This window comes from Myodes glareolus, chromosome 21, assembly GCF_982192425.1.
Source record: "Myodes glareolus chromosome 21, mMyoGla1.1, whole genome shotgun sequence".
Classification (NCBI taxonomy): domain Eukaryota; kingdom Metazoa; phylum Chordata; class Mammalia; order Rodentia; family Cricetidae; genus Myodes; species Myodes glareolus.
Genome location: NC_142046.1, coordinates 58,540,723 through 58,558,214, shown reverse-complemented (window position 1 = coordinate 58,558,214; position 17,492 = coordinate 58,540,723). Strand labels below are relative to the sequence as shown.

The 17,492-nt window shown below is 41.5% G+C and overlaps 1 protein-coding gene across 1 annotated transcript in view; it reads left to right on the top strand.

Annotated features, from left to right (window-relative positions):
* Cwc22 (CWC22 spliceosome associated protein) overlaps positions 1-14,127 on the top strand; it is a 45,320-nt gene extending 31,193 nt beyond the window's left edge. Inside the window, exons 14-20 of the mRNA XM_048425896.3 lie at positions 737-797; positions 3,872-3,949; positions 4,771-4,923; positions 6,920-7,047; positions 8,089-8,190; positions 8,281-8,498; positions 13,332-14,127. Of these exons, the coding sequence (XP_048281853.3) occupies positions 737-797; positions 3,872-3,949; positions 4,771-4,923; positions 6,920-7,047; positions 8,089-8,190; positions 8,281-8,498; positions 13,332-13,900 (1,309 nt within the window). The 3' untranslated portion in view covers positions 13,901-14,127. The remainder of the gene's footprint in view (positions 1-736; positions 798-3,871; positions 3,950-4,770; positions 4,924-6,919; positions 7,048-8,088; positions 8,191-8,280; positions 8,499-13,331) is intronic.
* The last annotated feature ends 3,365 nt before the right edge of the window (positions 14,128-17,492 follow it).

Below are 17,492 nucleotides of genomic sequence, written 5' to 3'. Positions count from 1 at the left end.
AATCTCATTCTAGCCTGAGGCCCCCAAACTCAAAGAAAGTCCTTCTCGCCTCAGCCTTATGAGTACTGGGTTTATAGGAACTAGCCACCATGCCAGCTGTCTTCCAGAATTCAAGGAAACGTTGATGCTGGCGCTTGAGAGCTTACAGCCGCTGTGCTTCATTGAGAAACGTCCTTCCTGTCTGTGCTGACAGCTTACCCGGCTGTCACTGCAGGTTGATTGGTTTGAGAGAACAATAAAGATCAAGACATAGTCATTCTCTTTATTTCTAGTTTATCTTTTTATAGTTTACACATATACTTGTAATATATATATATATATATATATATATATCCATATGTACTATAACATTCCTCCTTTCTTACCTGCAATTTGTTGTTTTGGAGTATTTGTAAAGTTGTCCAAACATTGCCAAAATATTTTTGACACTGAAGAATGAATTCTGCTTCTACTAGCCATCATTTTGGTCCCGTCAGCTTTTCTCTATATATGGATTTGCCTGTTCATTATATTGTTTGTGGCCTTTGTGTCTGACTTCTCTGTAGCATGGTTTAAGGTTCCTTGTACTGTTGTGTGCATTTACTTTGGTGTTTGTAGAGTTAAGAGCTGTTCTCTGTGTGCTGGGATATTATGCACATTTACAGTTAAGAAAGTAATGTAATATTTGGACAGGTACAGAGCACTGTAATTTACTGTTTCAGACTTTTAACATATTGTGACCATCTTGTCTCCCTAGTTTAGATTTTGAAGAATGTGCGCACAAGTTGTTGAAGATGGAGTTCGCAGAGAGCCAAACAGTAAGTCCATGCCTTTGTCTTTAAATTAGGAAACACGTATTGGTAACTAAAATGTTTAAGATGAATAGGTTTTGTGAATTGAAACAATAATACTCATGTAGATGTAAGTTTTGTAATTCTATTTTAAACCAAGGCTTAAGGCCCCCGGGGTCTTTGACGTGTGCTCTAGTGGAGTGCAGCGTCTGCATGGATGCATCCTGGCGTGGGCGTCTCTCACCACGGTGCTTACGCAGAATTTCTGGGTGGTTACCTGTGAGCACATTACCGCTTAGGAGGAAATCTTATCCCTATGCAGTAAAGAATCCTTCTGATGGGAGCTGTAGCAGTCACAACATGTATGACTGCTCAGCTTGTATTCGGAAGGATTTGTGTTACTGTTCCTAAGGTCTTTTGTTAGCTTCATGGGTTCATCAGCATATCAGAACCCCAGTGCTAAGGATAATAAACACCAAGCTCTGTAAATAATTTTGTAATTTTTTCCCGGCTGTCGCCATATAGTCTTTTAGGTCTCTGGAGCCTGAGCTCAGGCTTTGGTGGCGCCCTCCTCACACCTTACGGACGTGTGATAGACCTCATAGATGGAGGAGTAAACGTGTTCCAGTGGGCTGTTCTGTGTGCGGTCTCTTGGTACTGAGCTGTGTCAGGATTAGATGATCATTTGTAGGGATTGGTACACGGCGCCCAGACCCACTTCCTGTTTTCATAAGTACAGCTTTATTGCAGTAAAATCACACACTCTGTTTTCATACCATAGTAGCAGAATAAATACCTTTGCCCAGCACTGCACTAGTCCTTACCTGTAAAATATTTAGTGTTTGGGCATTTACAGAAAAAAATCCTTAATTCTTTATTGAATCTATTTTAAATATGTCTGTACATATTGAACATTTTATAAAATTTGCAAAAACAAATTATTTTCAAATTAGAAAGTTGTTCCTTTTCCTAATGGTTGCTATTTATATCCTTGAAGACAGTGGATATGTCATCCTTAGAAGGAAATAAGTTATTAAATTAACCTTTAAAATTAGAATTGACACTGAATTTGCTGTGTGACCATGTTACATTTGAGGAATATAATTAAGTCATTACAATTTTATTGATGCTAATCCAAAGGGTAGCTGTTCTAGAACTATCTTCAACATACTTTGATTAATATTTGGAAGTATCTTAATACATCTATTTTCATATACTAAAGACTCCTAAAATTGCTCAAATATTTAATTGACATGTTAAAATATTTAATTATCACAAGCCATAGATAATACTGCTTATAATTGCACCTAGTCTGAGGGAAAAATTGATGTTTTGCAGGTGGTTCTGAATCAGTAGCACCGTTGGTGTATTACTGCATGTTGATTAAAATAGGATTAACATATTATAAACACGATGCAAAAATTTTTGAGAGTGAATTTTGCACATCAAGTTAACCTAACAGCATAATTTAGAAAGAATTCATTTTAAGTTTTCAGTACCAGGTGAAATTTCTTTTCCAGAACTTAACACGTTTATAAACATTTTACTTATTTGGGTTAGCTAATGACTTGTTTTTCATTTTCTTTGTGTCTAAAGCGCCCGTGTTTTAAAGGGAGCTGTGGTAAGGTTCATGGTAGACCATCTGTTTCTAGAGCAGCACTGTGCAGTAGCTGCTCGGCGAGGAGACGAGCATGCTGCCCAGTGGCAGCGGCAGCTAGGCACGTGCAGCTTTTGGTCAGCACAGTAAGAGTATCCTGGCTAAGGAACTCAGATTGTAATTTTAAATGATTTATAGAGACTTCTGGCTATCATGTTGGATAGCACAGGTTCCTGTCCAGTCTTTCTTTCTGCACTTGCACTTCTGTCTCTAAGACAGATTGCTTACATAGACACAAATGCTTAATTACCTAATTTTAAAAATGTTAACAGTCTTTTCTTAGATCACCCCTCAATTAGTGACAATGGCAAAGTTTCAAGATGGTTCATTTAAATTTTAAAAGTAAAAATTAACTGTTTTGTTTAAACTTAAAAATTAACATATTTAATTTGTATACATTGTTTTCTACTAGAGGAATTAACTATGTTCAAGTTACTGTTTGTAAAAAAGGTAGACATTCTAATGAGTGATTTTTATAAAATGTACACGGGTGATGGCCTTCTCATTCTGTCTTCACTTGCAGTTTACCTGAGTTACTGTCTCAAGAAATCACTGTCTGATCCACTAGGGTTATTTTAGGAATTATTAAATCATGTATGCCAAAAAATAGATGTCAATCATTTGTGATAGTGGGTTTTCTGTTAACCTCACAGCATAATCAGGACTTTATTTATTCCAAAATTTCTCATGGAGATGTTTTTTAAATCAGTTAAATAGCTAATTGGGTAGTACATTCCAGCAGTTACAGGATTGACACATCCATCTTTAGAGATCCCCCTGTAGGTAGGTTTGTACGTAGAGCGACCATCCTCCTCTAGGTAGGTCTGTACATAGAGCATCCATCCCCTTGTGGATAGGTCTACAGAGAACATTTATGTCAGGACTTAGGAAATTCAAGTCATGAGTCTTGTTTCTGTTCATTTATTTATTTATTCATTTTTATATGTTTTTTCCTTTACCAACTTGAAGGTCACTGAAGTTGAAACTGAAGTGTCCATTCATGCTTCTGTAAACACTCATATTGTGCTTTTTCCGTACTAACTATCTAAGCATATCCTTTAGCAATTGAGTTCATGTCTAAATTGTCAGGTATTTGTGTTGGTGAGTCTAAATTTAAAAGAATTCCATACAGATGTCTTTAAAGACAGAATATCCAATTATGCCTTGACCCTCTTCACTAGATTCTTTAGAAACGATTCATACTCATAAATTTAAAATTTTATATTTAATGAAATTATCGTAAATAGCTTTAGATGTTATCAGTCAGGCCAAAGGCTTTTCAAAAATAATAAGCTTGACATTGAGTTTTTAAAAATAATTTTACAAAGTTTTCAAAATTTTTAAAAGTCTAGTTTGAAAATACAGTTACTGATTGATGGTAAATTGCCATATAGCAAAGCTCCATTGTGTTCTGCGCCATTAACACCGTTTTTCTTTCCGACAGAAAGAACTCTGCAACATGATACTTGATTGCTGTGCCCAGCAAAGGACCTATGAAAAATTTTTTGGCTTGTTAGCTGGGGTGAGTTACAGCCTTGCTTTTCATGTCCAGATTTAATAGAAGGATTAGAAGCTCCAAAAGAATTCCCAGCAATAATACAGCGAATTAATGATTGTGCTTCGTGGCCTGGTCTACCTTCAACCAACAACATATTTTCTTTTCTGAGAGCACAATGTTCCTCCTTCAGATTACTCATGCCCTTCAGTACATTAAATTACTATCATGTCTCTACAGCTTTTTGAAATTACAAATACTTTGTAACAGTAACCAGTCCAAAACAACTAATGTCTTCAGAAACTCAAAGCAGTTACTAAAGTCAGGAACCTGCTAAGCCAGCACAGGGTAATCATGATTTTAAAAATTTTTGAAGGTTTATTTTCATCATGTTTAATTATGTGTCTTTGTATGTGTACATGTCAGGGTGTGTGCACATGAGCACAGGTTCCTGCAGAGGCCCAAGGTGGATCTCTGGAACTGTCGGAGCCGCCTGGCGTGACTGCTGGGAACATAACTCGGGTCCTCTGCAGACCACACTAAAAACTCTTAACCTTTGATCTGTCATTTTCCAGGCCTTAAAATATTTGTAAACTATTCATAAAGCACAGTTATGTAATACAAGATGTATGTGTGTAGGATCAACTAAATGTATAATTTTATTTTAGCATATAAAATCCAGATAGAAACTATAGCTGTAACTTTGTGAACATCATTTCACACAGAAAGATTGAGTGATAGATAATTTTCGAAGGTGTTACAGTTGTTTAGTAAACCTAGGACCAGTAAGTTCAGTTGTATTGACTTCAGTTTCTGCTGGTGTTGACTTTCAGTTTTCTTATCTCTAGCGGTTTTGTATGCTGAAAAAAGAATACATGGAATCATTTGAAAGTATATTCAAAGAACAGTATGATACCATCCATCGCTTAGAAACAAACAAATTGAGAAATGTTGCTAAGATGTTTGCTCACCTTCTATACACTGATTCACTTCCATGGAGTGTAAGTAACTGGATCAGTATTTGCTCTTCATTCCTGATCTCCTGTTGTTCTGAAGTATGCATTAATTGTGGCATGGCCATGCTTATCCTATCAGCAAATACTAATTAAAATGAAATGCGTGGTACAGTTTTACTGCAGCTGTTGTCTTTGAAACATGTTCACTTAGCATGGAATCAAAAGAATAAGTCAAATAATGGACGCGTGTAAGAAATACTATTGTGGATATACATGCCCAAACCATGCGGCTTTGTAGTAACACCAACTAGCAATATTTTAAGGGAAAATATTATGTATTTTCATGTTTGACATCTTTTTGCGTATTTGTGCATACTCCATAACCAAGGAGAGACATGTGTCCCCTCTCCTGGTGGCATTGGTGCCTCAGAATTATTGTCTGTATTTTCCTAAGAGAATAGCTTCTCCAAGGTTGCTCTTACTAAGATTCAAAGAAAGGATTGTTCTAGGAGATGGTAAGGGGCCATTTTAGCTTAAGCTATAGGGAGGAGACCCTGTGATTGTGTTTAGAGCAAAGAAAGGTGTCCTTAATGGGGAAATATGCACCAAATTGAACTTTAAACCCATATTTATTATATAATCACTCACTGTTGATTCAAATGATGTTATTGCTACCAGCTGCATGTCCAGTCACAATTCTTGGTAGCGGGCAATTGAATGATTTATGTGGTCCCTGCTTTCAGGAATGTTACCATGTAAGAGAAAAGGTGCCATAAAAAGTCTCATACCCCAAGTAAAGCAGAGTTGCTAGAAGAATTTTAATACAGAGAAGTCACACCCAAGAAGAGGACGACGACGTTGTAAAATACCACAAACTGGTGGTAGAGTGAGCTCCACCCGTGAGGAGTGTTGAATATGTTCGCAGTACTGAAGTCCTGAGTCTATCCGACTACACTCAATGGGCACGGAAACCCAGCAGCTAATCTGTTAGCCTCCGCACTTTTCTGTGGATACCCAGGCCCGATTCAGGCGCGCACTTTCCTGAACTCGAGTCCACGAGAATGGACGACTGTCCTAAGGGTTTAAACAGACACAAAGAGACCTGCTCACTTACCAAAGAGTAAATGGCCACTTTATTAAACTCAAGTCGGGTATTTATACCAGTGGGCAAGAGGGTTCAAAAGGGCACGGCCCCCTCCCATCAGGAGCAGTGGAATAGGATGACAGGTGCCCGGCGCCTCAGGCAGAATCAGCTGGGGGAGCCAGGCGTGGCAGGCGTATAGGGCCCGCAGCTATAACCTTGTTTACAGGTGGAATTACCCTAACAAAAGAGAGCCAAGTTCTTTCTAAACTATACCCTCAAGCCAGTGCTAGTGCAGAATCTCCAGGGAGCCAGAGGTCAAACGGCCCTGCGAATTGCCAGGAAGAAACGGGAAAGACCTGTGTACCTACACTAATCATAACCTTTTGTTTCATTTCTGCGTTCTAAAAAGGAAGTTTTAAACAATTGGCTAAAATAGGCTCCAGAGTATAACCCATAAAAAGCTAGATTTTTTTTTTCCTGTTTATCTCTAAAATCTATGTCCACAGTTAGTTTATAAAAATGGTCATCTTGGTTTTCAGGATACATCATCCATCATTTTTTTTTCTTTTTACCTTGTGTATATATGCCAAATAAAGCTAGCATCCTGCTCTGGGTGGCATTTATCTAGCCCCTTGTGTACATCCTATTCTGTGGAGGGAAGTTTGCTAACAGTCTTTACTTGGTGATATATGCTCAAGACAAGATTTCTTCTCTGCTATGAAAAGCATCTTCTTCAAGAAAAAGAACAAAACCATTACTGTACCATCTTAACATTGGAAAGTTAATACAGAGATGCAGTCTTCCATGTCACCTAGAAATAGCACATGTCAGCATGGGAGGGTCCAGAGATGCTGCTGAGGGTGCGAATTCCCAGTCATTTTGAGAGGACTTAAGCTTTTCGGCTACTTGTCCTTGTCTTTTAAAACAAAAGTAATTTTTTTCTCTCTTAATTTTCAGGTTCTTGAGTGCATAAAGCTCAGTGAAGAAACCACTACGTCTTCTAGTAGAATTTTTGTCAAAATCTTTTTCCAGGAACTGTGTGAATACATGGGTCTTCCTAAACTGAACGCGAGGTTAAAGGATGAGTGAGTTGACCATGAACAGTTCTCTCTTTCTGTGTCTGGACGAGCCCCGTGTTAGCAGAGAGACTTGTCCTCTCCTCAGGGAAAACCCTCTAGGACTTTGAGTGACATTAGCATGCCGCGTGTTAAAAGGCATGGGACAGCATGCAGCTTTCAGGGTCTGGTTCTGGGGCTGTCACATAACCCCTGCTTCACCTTCCTTAGTACCTATTTGGACTGGCCTCTCTTCCATTCCGCCAGCACCACGAGTTATTCCAGCTTTTCATTGCTCTGCCTCTCCTAAACCATGACCAAAGACCCGCACAGGTCTACAGGCTTCACTGTGGTCTCGGCTATGGCTCTGTAGGGTCACCCCCCAGGATCACTGAACTGGTAGTGCTGCTGTTATGTGCACCAACCCTGTGACTGCAGAAGCCATGCCCCTCTTGTTGATCTTCCATGCTTAGTCAGTCTTCCTATAATGTACCCTTTTCTAGAAAACACTCATTGCCTATTTCCTACTCTTTCCCAGTGCTTACTGAGATGAGCATACGTACGCCAAGGCCTTTAATATTTTCTGTGCATGTGTGCAAAATATACTTGTACACAGAATGTGTGGATGCCATCTGTATACTCTGTGTGTATCCTAGTGTCTAAATGAAAAATTTCTAAATCCATATTGTGTAGTTACAGAAATCAAGTCTAAGGGCCAGTGAGATGTCTCAGTGGGTGAAGGACACCAAATCTGAAATGAGTTGGATCCCTGACACCCACATGATGGAAGGAGAGAACCATCTCCTATATGCTGGCCTACGCACGTACGCGCGCGTGCGCGCGCACACACACACACACACACACACACTGTAAAGAAATTTTTTTTATAAAGAAATGAACTTCAGTGAATTATTTCTTGTTACTGATTATATTTAGGTAGCCTAACCTATAAATGCATAAACCACTTTCTTATACTTAACTTACTAATTGAATATATAGGAAATCTGGTAAGTGGGTAAGGAGTTTTCATTTTTCTCTTTCTGTGTTTTTTTCTTTTCTCTTTTTTTTCAGAACTCTGCAGCCATTCTTTGAAGGGCTGTTACCTCGAGACAACCCACGGAATACCCGCTTCGCCATCAACTTCTTCACTTCCATAGGTCTTGGAGGTTTAACGTAAGGATCATTTGCAGAATTTTAGCTTTAGCTGACAAAGTTATCTTACAAGCACCTTGGAAGCAATATAACACCTTATATTTCTGTTAGGGATGAACTGCGAGAGCACCTGAAAAATACACCCAAGGTCATCATGGCCCAGAAACCAGAAGCCGAGCAGAAGAAACCCGCCCTAACCTCATCGTCTTCGGCGTCCTCCTCGGAGTCCGAGTCCTCTGACTCAGATTCCGACAGCAGCGAGAGCAGCTCAGACTCCTCCAGTGAAGGGAGCGGCTCCTCGTCCTCCAGCGGTCAGAGCTCCGTCTCAGGTATCAGGCTCATCCAGACTTTAGCCTGCTGTTCCTAACAAGAGCAGGGCTCCTAGTGTCCATGTTGAGGGCCGGTTTCAATTGCTGCTTATTTATTGTGGTCATCATCTTTATTAATAGAGACGATCATCTGTTATTGACACTGGGTTATTTCTGTCTTAGAAGCCTCCTCATAGACACAACTGGGGTTTAATGATGCCCGAAGTACTCATTCTAGTTTGTAGGTGCCATCCCGATGCTTCATTGTCAAGGCACTTAGAGCTGTATTTGTGTAGTCAAGCGTTTTGTGACTACTTAACATCAACTTATTCATTGTGTAGCTCACTTGGGGCTTTGCTGTACAGAGCTCTTCCTCAGACCAAGAACGACTGGCACTTTAGAACTCCTTTGTTAGAACCCTTCCTTGTGCCTGCCAGCCTCCCCCATCTTCACGGCAGCAGCTGTTGTGATTTGTAATTCCATCCTTTAGTCTTGCCTCTTTTGTGTCATTGCAGCAAGCTCTCACAACATGCTCACCTAGTCTCCTTACTACACAGCCCAGGCTGGCCTGAAGCTGCAACCCCCCTCCCCTTCCCCTCCCAAGTGCTGGGGTTTCAGCCACACATCATGTCCAGCCTTTGCCTGGCTTGTTTGCTGTTGGATGTTTTGTATTATTTGCTTCTTGGAGTCTTATATGCCGTCTAGTCTTTCACTGTTCTGTCGGGGCGAGCCTTGAACCTGTTCTCTCTGCCACTACTTCCCAAGTGCTAGGAGTAGAGGCCTGTGCCACAGTGCCTTTTTCACTTTATAGTTATTAACTGTGGACTCCTTTATCTAATATTTCTTTTATAATCGTGTTCACAAAATTTACCCATATTATTGTGTTTATAGTTCATCCATCCACAGTGGTTGCTGTACATACTCATACATGTCTCTGATGTCCTAGGTACTTCTATCAATAACCATATATATATATGCAGATAGTCCCTGTCTGATCATATTGTGCTCTTGGTTTCCCAACTTTACACTGATATAAAAGCTGTATAGTCAACAGAGATAGGCTTAGAAGTTTGGATTCTCTCTTCCTGAGCTCCTGTGTGTAACCTGTAGATTAATGTAAGCCTTCTGAGAGTGGTAAACGGTGCTTTTTGTGGTGTGTCAATAACCTCATCTTGAGTCGAGGAGCGCCCACATGTACATTCCTTTTCAGCCCCATAGCTACAGATGGCACGCTGCTGTAGGATGCATTGGTTTTAGTAAATACCACCAGCTTTCTCAGTGATTATTCCAAGCTACACTCCTGACAACTGCATATTGGCCATGTTTTTAATTTTAACCATCCTGGTTAATTTGTGATAATATTGCCTGATATCTTTGATTTTAATTTGCATTTCCTTGATCACTAATGAAGCTGAGCATAACGTTATTGGCCCTTTGGATATTTCCTGTTTGCTCAAATTTTGCTCGCTCCCCCTTTTAAGTTGACATTCCTATTTTTAGGTTTTTTTCCCTTGTATTCATTCTCTCTCACTCTCTCCATCTATTATGTGTAATATGCTGCAATATGTTTATATATGGATATTTTAAGCAAATATTCACACTTATGTCTCTAGTCCTGTGAGGCCACCAGAGCGCTGCTGTCTTATCTTTTCCCTCAGCAGCCCCTGGAGCAGCAGACCGTCTGGGGGAATGTCGCAGCACAACGTAGCTTACTTCTCTGCATGTCGGCCTTCCCCTAAATATGGAGCCATTGATTCTTGTTTGTTTGTTTGTTTGTTTGGTGTTTTTTAAACCAAGTCCTTCATGTTTTTAATGCTCTAAAGTTTTATCTTGAACTAATTTCATACTTACGAAATTACGAAAGTCAGAAGATAGAATCCACATACGCCCTCCACCCAGCTCCCTCAGTGTCAGCTTCTCACATAAACGATGCGGTTATCAATGACACTGTGGAAAGGAACAGTAAATAGTGCTATTAGAGATCTCATTTGGATTTCACAAAGAGTAAAGCAATTGGTGAATGAGTCAGGACCCAAGACACCAGGGTCCTTTTCCATCTTTCAGCACTGTCTAATTCCACAGCAGTTGTCAAGGCTTCCACACATTTTTAACATTTTTTAAGACTTCTGGTCATTTATATTGTAGTCCTTCAGTATAGGTATTTATGTGCTCCTTTCTTACGAACAGAATAAAAGTTGATGTCATAGGTACTTTTTATTGCAATGAAGAGTCGCAATGACAAGGCAGCTTATAGAAGAAAGTACATTGGGGTTTACAGATAGAGAGGGAGAGTCCACCACCAACATGGTAGTGAGCATGGCAGCAGGCAGGCAGACAGCAGGCAGGCAGGGTGCTGTAGTGGTAGCTGAGAGTTTAGATCTTACCTGCAAGCCTGTGGCAGAGGGTACCCCCCCGGTGAGTGACATACCTCCAACAAAGCCACATCTTCTAATCCTTTCCAAACAGTTCTACCATCGAGGAACCAAGCATTCAAATATGAATCTGTGGGACCTTTCTCATTCACACCACCAGATTTTAGATAGAACATCATGGAAGTGGCCTCCTCTTAGAGCATCTTATGAAGGGTCATAAATGCTGGCACATTGTAATTTCACTAACATCAGCTGTCATCATTAAATTGAGAAAGTCTGGGATGTTTTCAGATAAACACCTCACCTATTAAATCAATTGCCTTGTACGGATAGCATGCAATTCTGTTGAAGTCCGTCTGCAGCTTCCCCTCAGTCATTTGGCAGCCGTATTTGGAGCATTCTCTGTGGTGTTTGCCTAATGATGATTTGTTTTCTTTTTGAATTAGTAATTGAATTTCTTTAAGAGAAAAGCTGTCCCCTTCCTTGTTTATTTACCCAGTCTTATCTTTATACCATGACCTTATGCCTATTTGTGTTATTCTGTGGGTTACACTCCAGGTTCTGTTCAAATCTTAATTTTGTGTGCGTGTGTATGTATGTGTGCGTGTGTGTGTGTGTGTGTGTGTGTGTGTAAACCTGCATGGTGTACACTTACGGAGATCAGAGGGCAGGTTTCAGGAGTTGATTCTCTGCCTTGTGGGATTTGGGGGTAGAACTCGGGTGGTCATCAGGCTTGTTGGCGATCTCTTCCACCCACTGAACTTCTTGCCAGCCCTCATTTCACTCTGATACTTCAGTGTTTTCGGTTGGCTCCTTTCTTTGCACACACTCGCATCCTATACTTGAACACTTCTTTCATTCCAACATCACAAATGTTGCAGATTTTGGGGCTCCAGACAGGCATTTCCAGGCCTCTCAGTACGTGCCTTACTCCACCAGGAAGAGAGATGCTTTACTGACCTCCTTCCTGGTCCATGTTTCCTGAGGTCTGCGTGGTTTAACCAAGATCTGCTCTGCCTCTCTGCAGTAGAGCATCTTCATCCACCTGGGTAGCAGAGTGCCTGCATAGCTAATGCGTTGTTACAGTTTAGTGCCGAGCGCAGTGCTAGCAGCTCCCTTCTCAGCCTTTAGTTGGTCGGCAGATATTTATGATGTGATTCCCTGTCTTGCTGCATTTTCAAGTATTTGATGACTGTGGCCTCTTCGTGTTCTGTGTTACTGGACATTCCTGTGAATGTGTCATTGGCTCACAGGAACTCATTCCTGAATGGAAGCCATGCAAGCACTGTTCATTTCACAGTCTTGGAATGTTACAGAGTGTGTCTCATGGTGTCCATTTTGAGGACAGACGGTAGCTCAGCATGACATTTGCAGTAAGAAAGGTAGCTGGTTCCAGGTTCGTTCACCTTATACAATCTCAGCGGAGGAGTGTCTCATTATTAAAGTATTACATAGCAGAAATGCTGTGGGAATGCCTCCGAATCAGAAAACTGAGAAGCAGTTATGGCTGAGGGGGTTGCATGTTGGTGCGTGGCTGAGGTGTTATCTTGGCGGAGCCCTGACAGTGTATAGAGTGAGCCAGAGACATGGGCCTAGCATTGAGTCAGACGGCTGTGCTTGGGCAGCTGCAGCCTGAGAAGGAAGTTCTTTCTCACTGGCCCGTCAGCTCGTAGGCTGTGTGCCAGCGATCGCCACTTAGAAGAAAGTGGGTGGTACACGGACATAGTCAGGGGAAGAAGTGAACTCCTGCTGGGTTTTCCTTCTGTAGTTAGAGGAATCTGTGAAGTTTTCGTCATCTCAGTGTTTGTAATTCATGAGCTCAAATCAACAAGTGGCTAAGTTTATCTTAAGGTGGTGACTTGTTTTCCTTTATTTTATATTTGGGGTTATATCAGTAAAACTAAATTGCTCAGAGTCTCTTTAGAAGTTGGTCAGAGACCAAGCTTCCTGGCCTCATAGAGCCTGTAACTGTCATAACGCGGCCTTTGCTGGGATGGCTGGTGTCTCTGAGAACACCAGAAAACAGCTTAGTTGTTCACAGAGGGAGAGTTCTCTGGAAACACAGACATCCTGTGACGTGAAGCCAGTTGCCCCTGGCCTCCTTGTAGGAAGTGGTTTTGGGGTGGGTGGCCATGTGTCTTGTCTGTGTACCAGGGCTGCTTCAGCTAAGTTTCATCTGACAAGGCTCTCTTTGGGGTTAGAGGATAGAGTAGCATTGTACCATGTCTAATCACTTGATAGATTTTTTTTATATTTGCTATAGTTTATTGAAAACTTTTATGAGAACTTGAAACTATAGTTACTTAATAACTAATAATGACATTTTTAAAATTATTCATCTTTTAAAATAGTCTTGCTTTAGGCTTTTCACTTTGGCTTCACATTTGGTTTGCACAAATAAATGTTCTCCAGTATGGCGGTAATGTTGTTAAATCATGAACTTAGACTAACATAAAAACTAACTATACTATTTTATACGCAGCTAAAGATAAAAGAAAGAAGAGACAAGGGAAGGCCAGAAGTGAAGAGGTAGAGAAAGCAGCCAGGGGGCAGCAGACACGTGACAGGAGGCGAGAAGAAGGAAGGGAGGAGCAAAGGCACCCGGAAGGGAGGTCTGAGGGGAGACACAGAGCGCATGACTCCCGAAATGCCGACTGGAGAGATCCTGTAGCAAAGCACATGGCGGACAGAAGGCTTCCTTCCCAAGAAAACAGTTACAGTAGAGTTCGGAATGGCCGAGACCAAGACGTGCTCAGAGAGCTGGAAGACAAGCATGGTGAGCCAAAGAAGAAGCGACGAGAGAGGAGAGATTCTTTTTCTGAAAATGAGAAGCAAAGACCCCGAAGTCAGGACAGTGAAAGTGTCAGGAGGAAAGATCGCTCCAAGTCAAGGGACAGGAGCAGAAGACATTCAGGCCATAAGAGTGATGATGACAGGTATCAGAATGGTGCTGAGAGACGATGGGAGAAGTCTAGCAGACACTCAGAACATTCTAGAGACTCGAAGAGAAACCAGGACCGGAGGAGAGAAAAGTCTCCTAGACAAAGATGATTCTGATGACAGCAGCACGAGCCTTACTTCCCTTCCGACGTCTTTTTACACTGATGAATTTTATAGAGAACTCTGTATAAAGGACCTCTTTGTATCTGTATATTTTGAAGATGTTTTCTTTTTGACATGTTTTATAATTGATGTATCTCAAGTCCTCTGTAAAATCATAAAAGGTCTCAACAGAGGGGCTTATGTTTTGTGAATAAAAGGAACAAATGCTCATTGAATCACTGATTTGTAAAACAGTTTCAATGTGTCTAATAACTTTAGCTTAATAATTATTAGTAGCTTTTATATATAACCGAAGACCAAAAAAAAATTTCCATTTTTTACAGTAGGGTATCTGTGACAAAGTTCAGCTCTGTAAGTTTCTCTGCGGTGTTTTGGGGTGTCCTCTTGAGAGATGCACTTGGGAGTGAGCCACAGGGCAGCCTAGTCCATCTCTTCTTGACCCTGCAGGAAAGTTCCTAAGATCCTGTGGTTAGTGCTTACCAATTTATCATTATGTCAAGGTAGGCTGGTGTATATATTTAATTTTAATTGGATTAGTGAGTCATTTAAAAAGCATAGCCATGGGGTACATGAGCTGCCTGTGAAGCAATTCCATTCTTTTTTAACTTGAATTGGAAGGATTTTCTTTATTGTAACTTCAGAATATAGAAGCATAATAATTGCTATGTAGATAAAACGTTCCCTTGGGTGGGCAGGTAAGTCTGGCACCCCATGCTCAATGGCTTCTTGCACCTGTTCACCTTAGAGTACATCGGGCGCGTTCCAGCCAAAGTGTGGGTATTAGGAATAGTGGGACCACTGTGGTCATCTTGAGCTCCTGGGCATATGCTGACTCAGAACGCCTAGTTTATTATCCAGAAACCTGAGCATGAGCAACGGTGCAGCCCGTGAAAATCATTTCTCCCTCAGGAAAGTGTTACCAACCCCGCAGTATTCCGTACAAGAGGTGACGAATATCAGTAGCCAAACATCATGAGGGCACCCGTCTCACAAAACCATAGCTGAGCAAACCTAATTTGAGGAGTGAAGGTGTCTCTCTGAAGGAAATAGATGTGGTCTACTTCCTTTACCTGGACATTGCTCTTGAGTAGACAAAAACACTAGAAAACTGGGGTGGGGGTGAATTTTATCTTACTTCATTTTAACCTTAATTCATGACTTTTAAATTAGCAGTGAGTACTTTTCTTTGAGTACTTTTTAAAGGCGTACTCACACTAGCATCCAGCAAAGGTACTGCAGCTGGGTGGGCGTGCTCACACTAGCCAGTATCCTGCACCCAGAAGAAATATAGATACTTTGCATACATTACATTTAGTTTCTCGGCTGCCTCGCCTGGACCTTCTGCTCCTCAGTGCCTAGCACCTTTGCCACCCTCTGTTGTTACAGCTATGGCTGAAATCTCTTCTTGAAGCATGCTCCGACCGGTGCCCACCCAGCTCACCTGGCTTCAGCTGCTCTCCTCTAAATGCTCCTCTCAGAGCCCCTCATCTGCTCACTTGTTGGCGCCATGTCTCTTTTCCCTTGTTCTGCAGCCTGGTCCTTGGAATAGATGAAGAAATGATGGGCTAGTTTAGCTCTTCAAAGCAACCCTTTAGGGTTGGATTTTGTCTCCCAGAAGAAGAGACTAAAGCCCAAGAGGCCAGTGGACTCGGAGCTTGTAGTTGTGAAAGTGTTGGAACCAGGTTTTATCCTAGGCCAGCTTCCTTCCAAAGGCAGAACCTTTGCTGGACTGTTGACCAGCAGCTCCTTCGCCTCGCTGCGTGAACATAGGCACACTTCCTTTCTCTCGCTATTCTTCTGTAGGACCTTGCGGCACTTACTTCACAAAGTTCTAGCCATGAAATAACACACAGTACGCACTCGACCCTCTCCTCTTCCCCCATCATAAAGGAAGGACTTAAAAGGGAAATGGAGCGCTTTGACTGGCTTTTTATGACCGCTGTCTTTCATCTGGCCTAAAATAGCACTGAGCCTTCCCTTTTTCTTTTTAAATGTTAAAGTAGCCATATAGAAAGGGTGGCTCGGGGAGTGTGGGTGTGACAGAAGCAACTTCCCCTCATTTTTCTTCTATTTCTTTTATTTTAAATTCGTTAAGATTTTGGGATGTATACATCATTTAAGCTCAAACAACTTGATTCTTCTGCCATTTCACAATGATGCCAGAAAAAAACTTCTATAATTACCGGTAAATTTTTTTAGGATATTTTCTTCTAGTTTTGAGATTATAATATAATTGCCTTACTCCTTTCTTCCCTTTCCTTCTAAACCTTCCAATGCCCCTTTACTGTCTTTCAAAACCATAACCTCTTTTTTCATGTTATTATACACATCTATACACTTATTTCTAAATATAACCTGCTCAGTCTGTATAATGTTAACTTGTGTTTTCAGGGCTGTATAATGTTAACTTGTATGTGTTTTCAGGGCTGACCATTTGGCATTGGATAACCAGTTGGCATGTCCTTCCCTGGAATACTTCCTCCCACTCTCAGTGTTCCTGTTTGCTTGTAGCGCCCTGTGCAGGGTTGAAGTCTTGTGAGCCTTTCCCATACACGTTGGTGCATCCATTGACTGCTGAGACTTCATGGCTGTAGCCTCTGACATTGCTCCGAGGCACTGTCTCACAGCAAACTCCCTGGGTGAACTTTTGGTTCCTGACTTTAAAGTCTTGTTTACATCTGCTGCTTATGCCATAGGGAGGAGAGCTGAGGGCCCAGTGTCACCCTAAGGAACATTCTCATTTCTGTACACATTTCACCTAGACTCTCCAGACCCCAATCACGCACGACCACACTGGCCTGTGTCCCTACTCAGACCTCTTGTCTCCCTGGCCTTGGATCTGATACAGCATTCTTCCACTCCTGACTCCCAAGTCCTCCTCCCAAATGTCCTTGAAAGTTTTTGGAGCTTGTTGCGCTTCCCATTAGAATGCACATTTTTTTTAATCTAGATGTGACTGCCATTGTTTCTGTTTACTGAAAACAAAAGCAAGGCAATCTTTCTGTCTCTCGACCACCGCCCCACCCACCACACCCATGCTTTGTGATGAACTGTAAACTCCGATCTACCTCAGATCAGTTATACACAGGTGAAGTGTGGGTACTCAGCCACGGTCACAGGCTCTGTATATCCGTGTGTACTGTGAAAAGGGCAGGAGTCTGCCTAGATCAGAAGTGGTTGCTTTCAGGGGCAAAGACAGCTTTATACCCACTAGCCGTTACATGGGTTGAACACTAGCAACTGGAAACCGCATATTTAAATCCAACTGGGTTTTCAGTCTCATCTTTACCCCTTTCTGGCCATAGACCTTTAGACAGTCCCTTCAACATCTGTCTTAAATTTTATGTCAGCACAGTAATACATCCTGGGAGGAGGAAGACGTCTTCGAAGCCCATCTCGTGAGTGAGTGCCTGGCATCAAGAGCTCTCTATTGCCATCACTGTTACCATTTTTTTTTCATTAGACTGTCATTGTCATTAAGGATGACCTGATATCACGAGACCAGTCCTTACGTGGGCTAGGTAGATCACACTGGTGGGACCAACCACACTAAGTAGCAAATCCAGGCAGCAGGACTTGC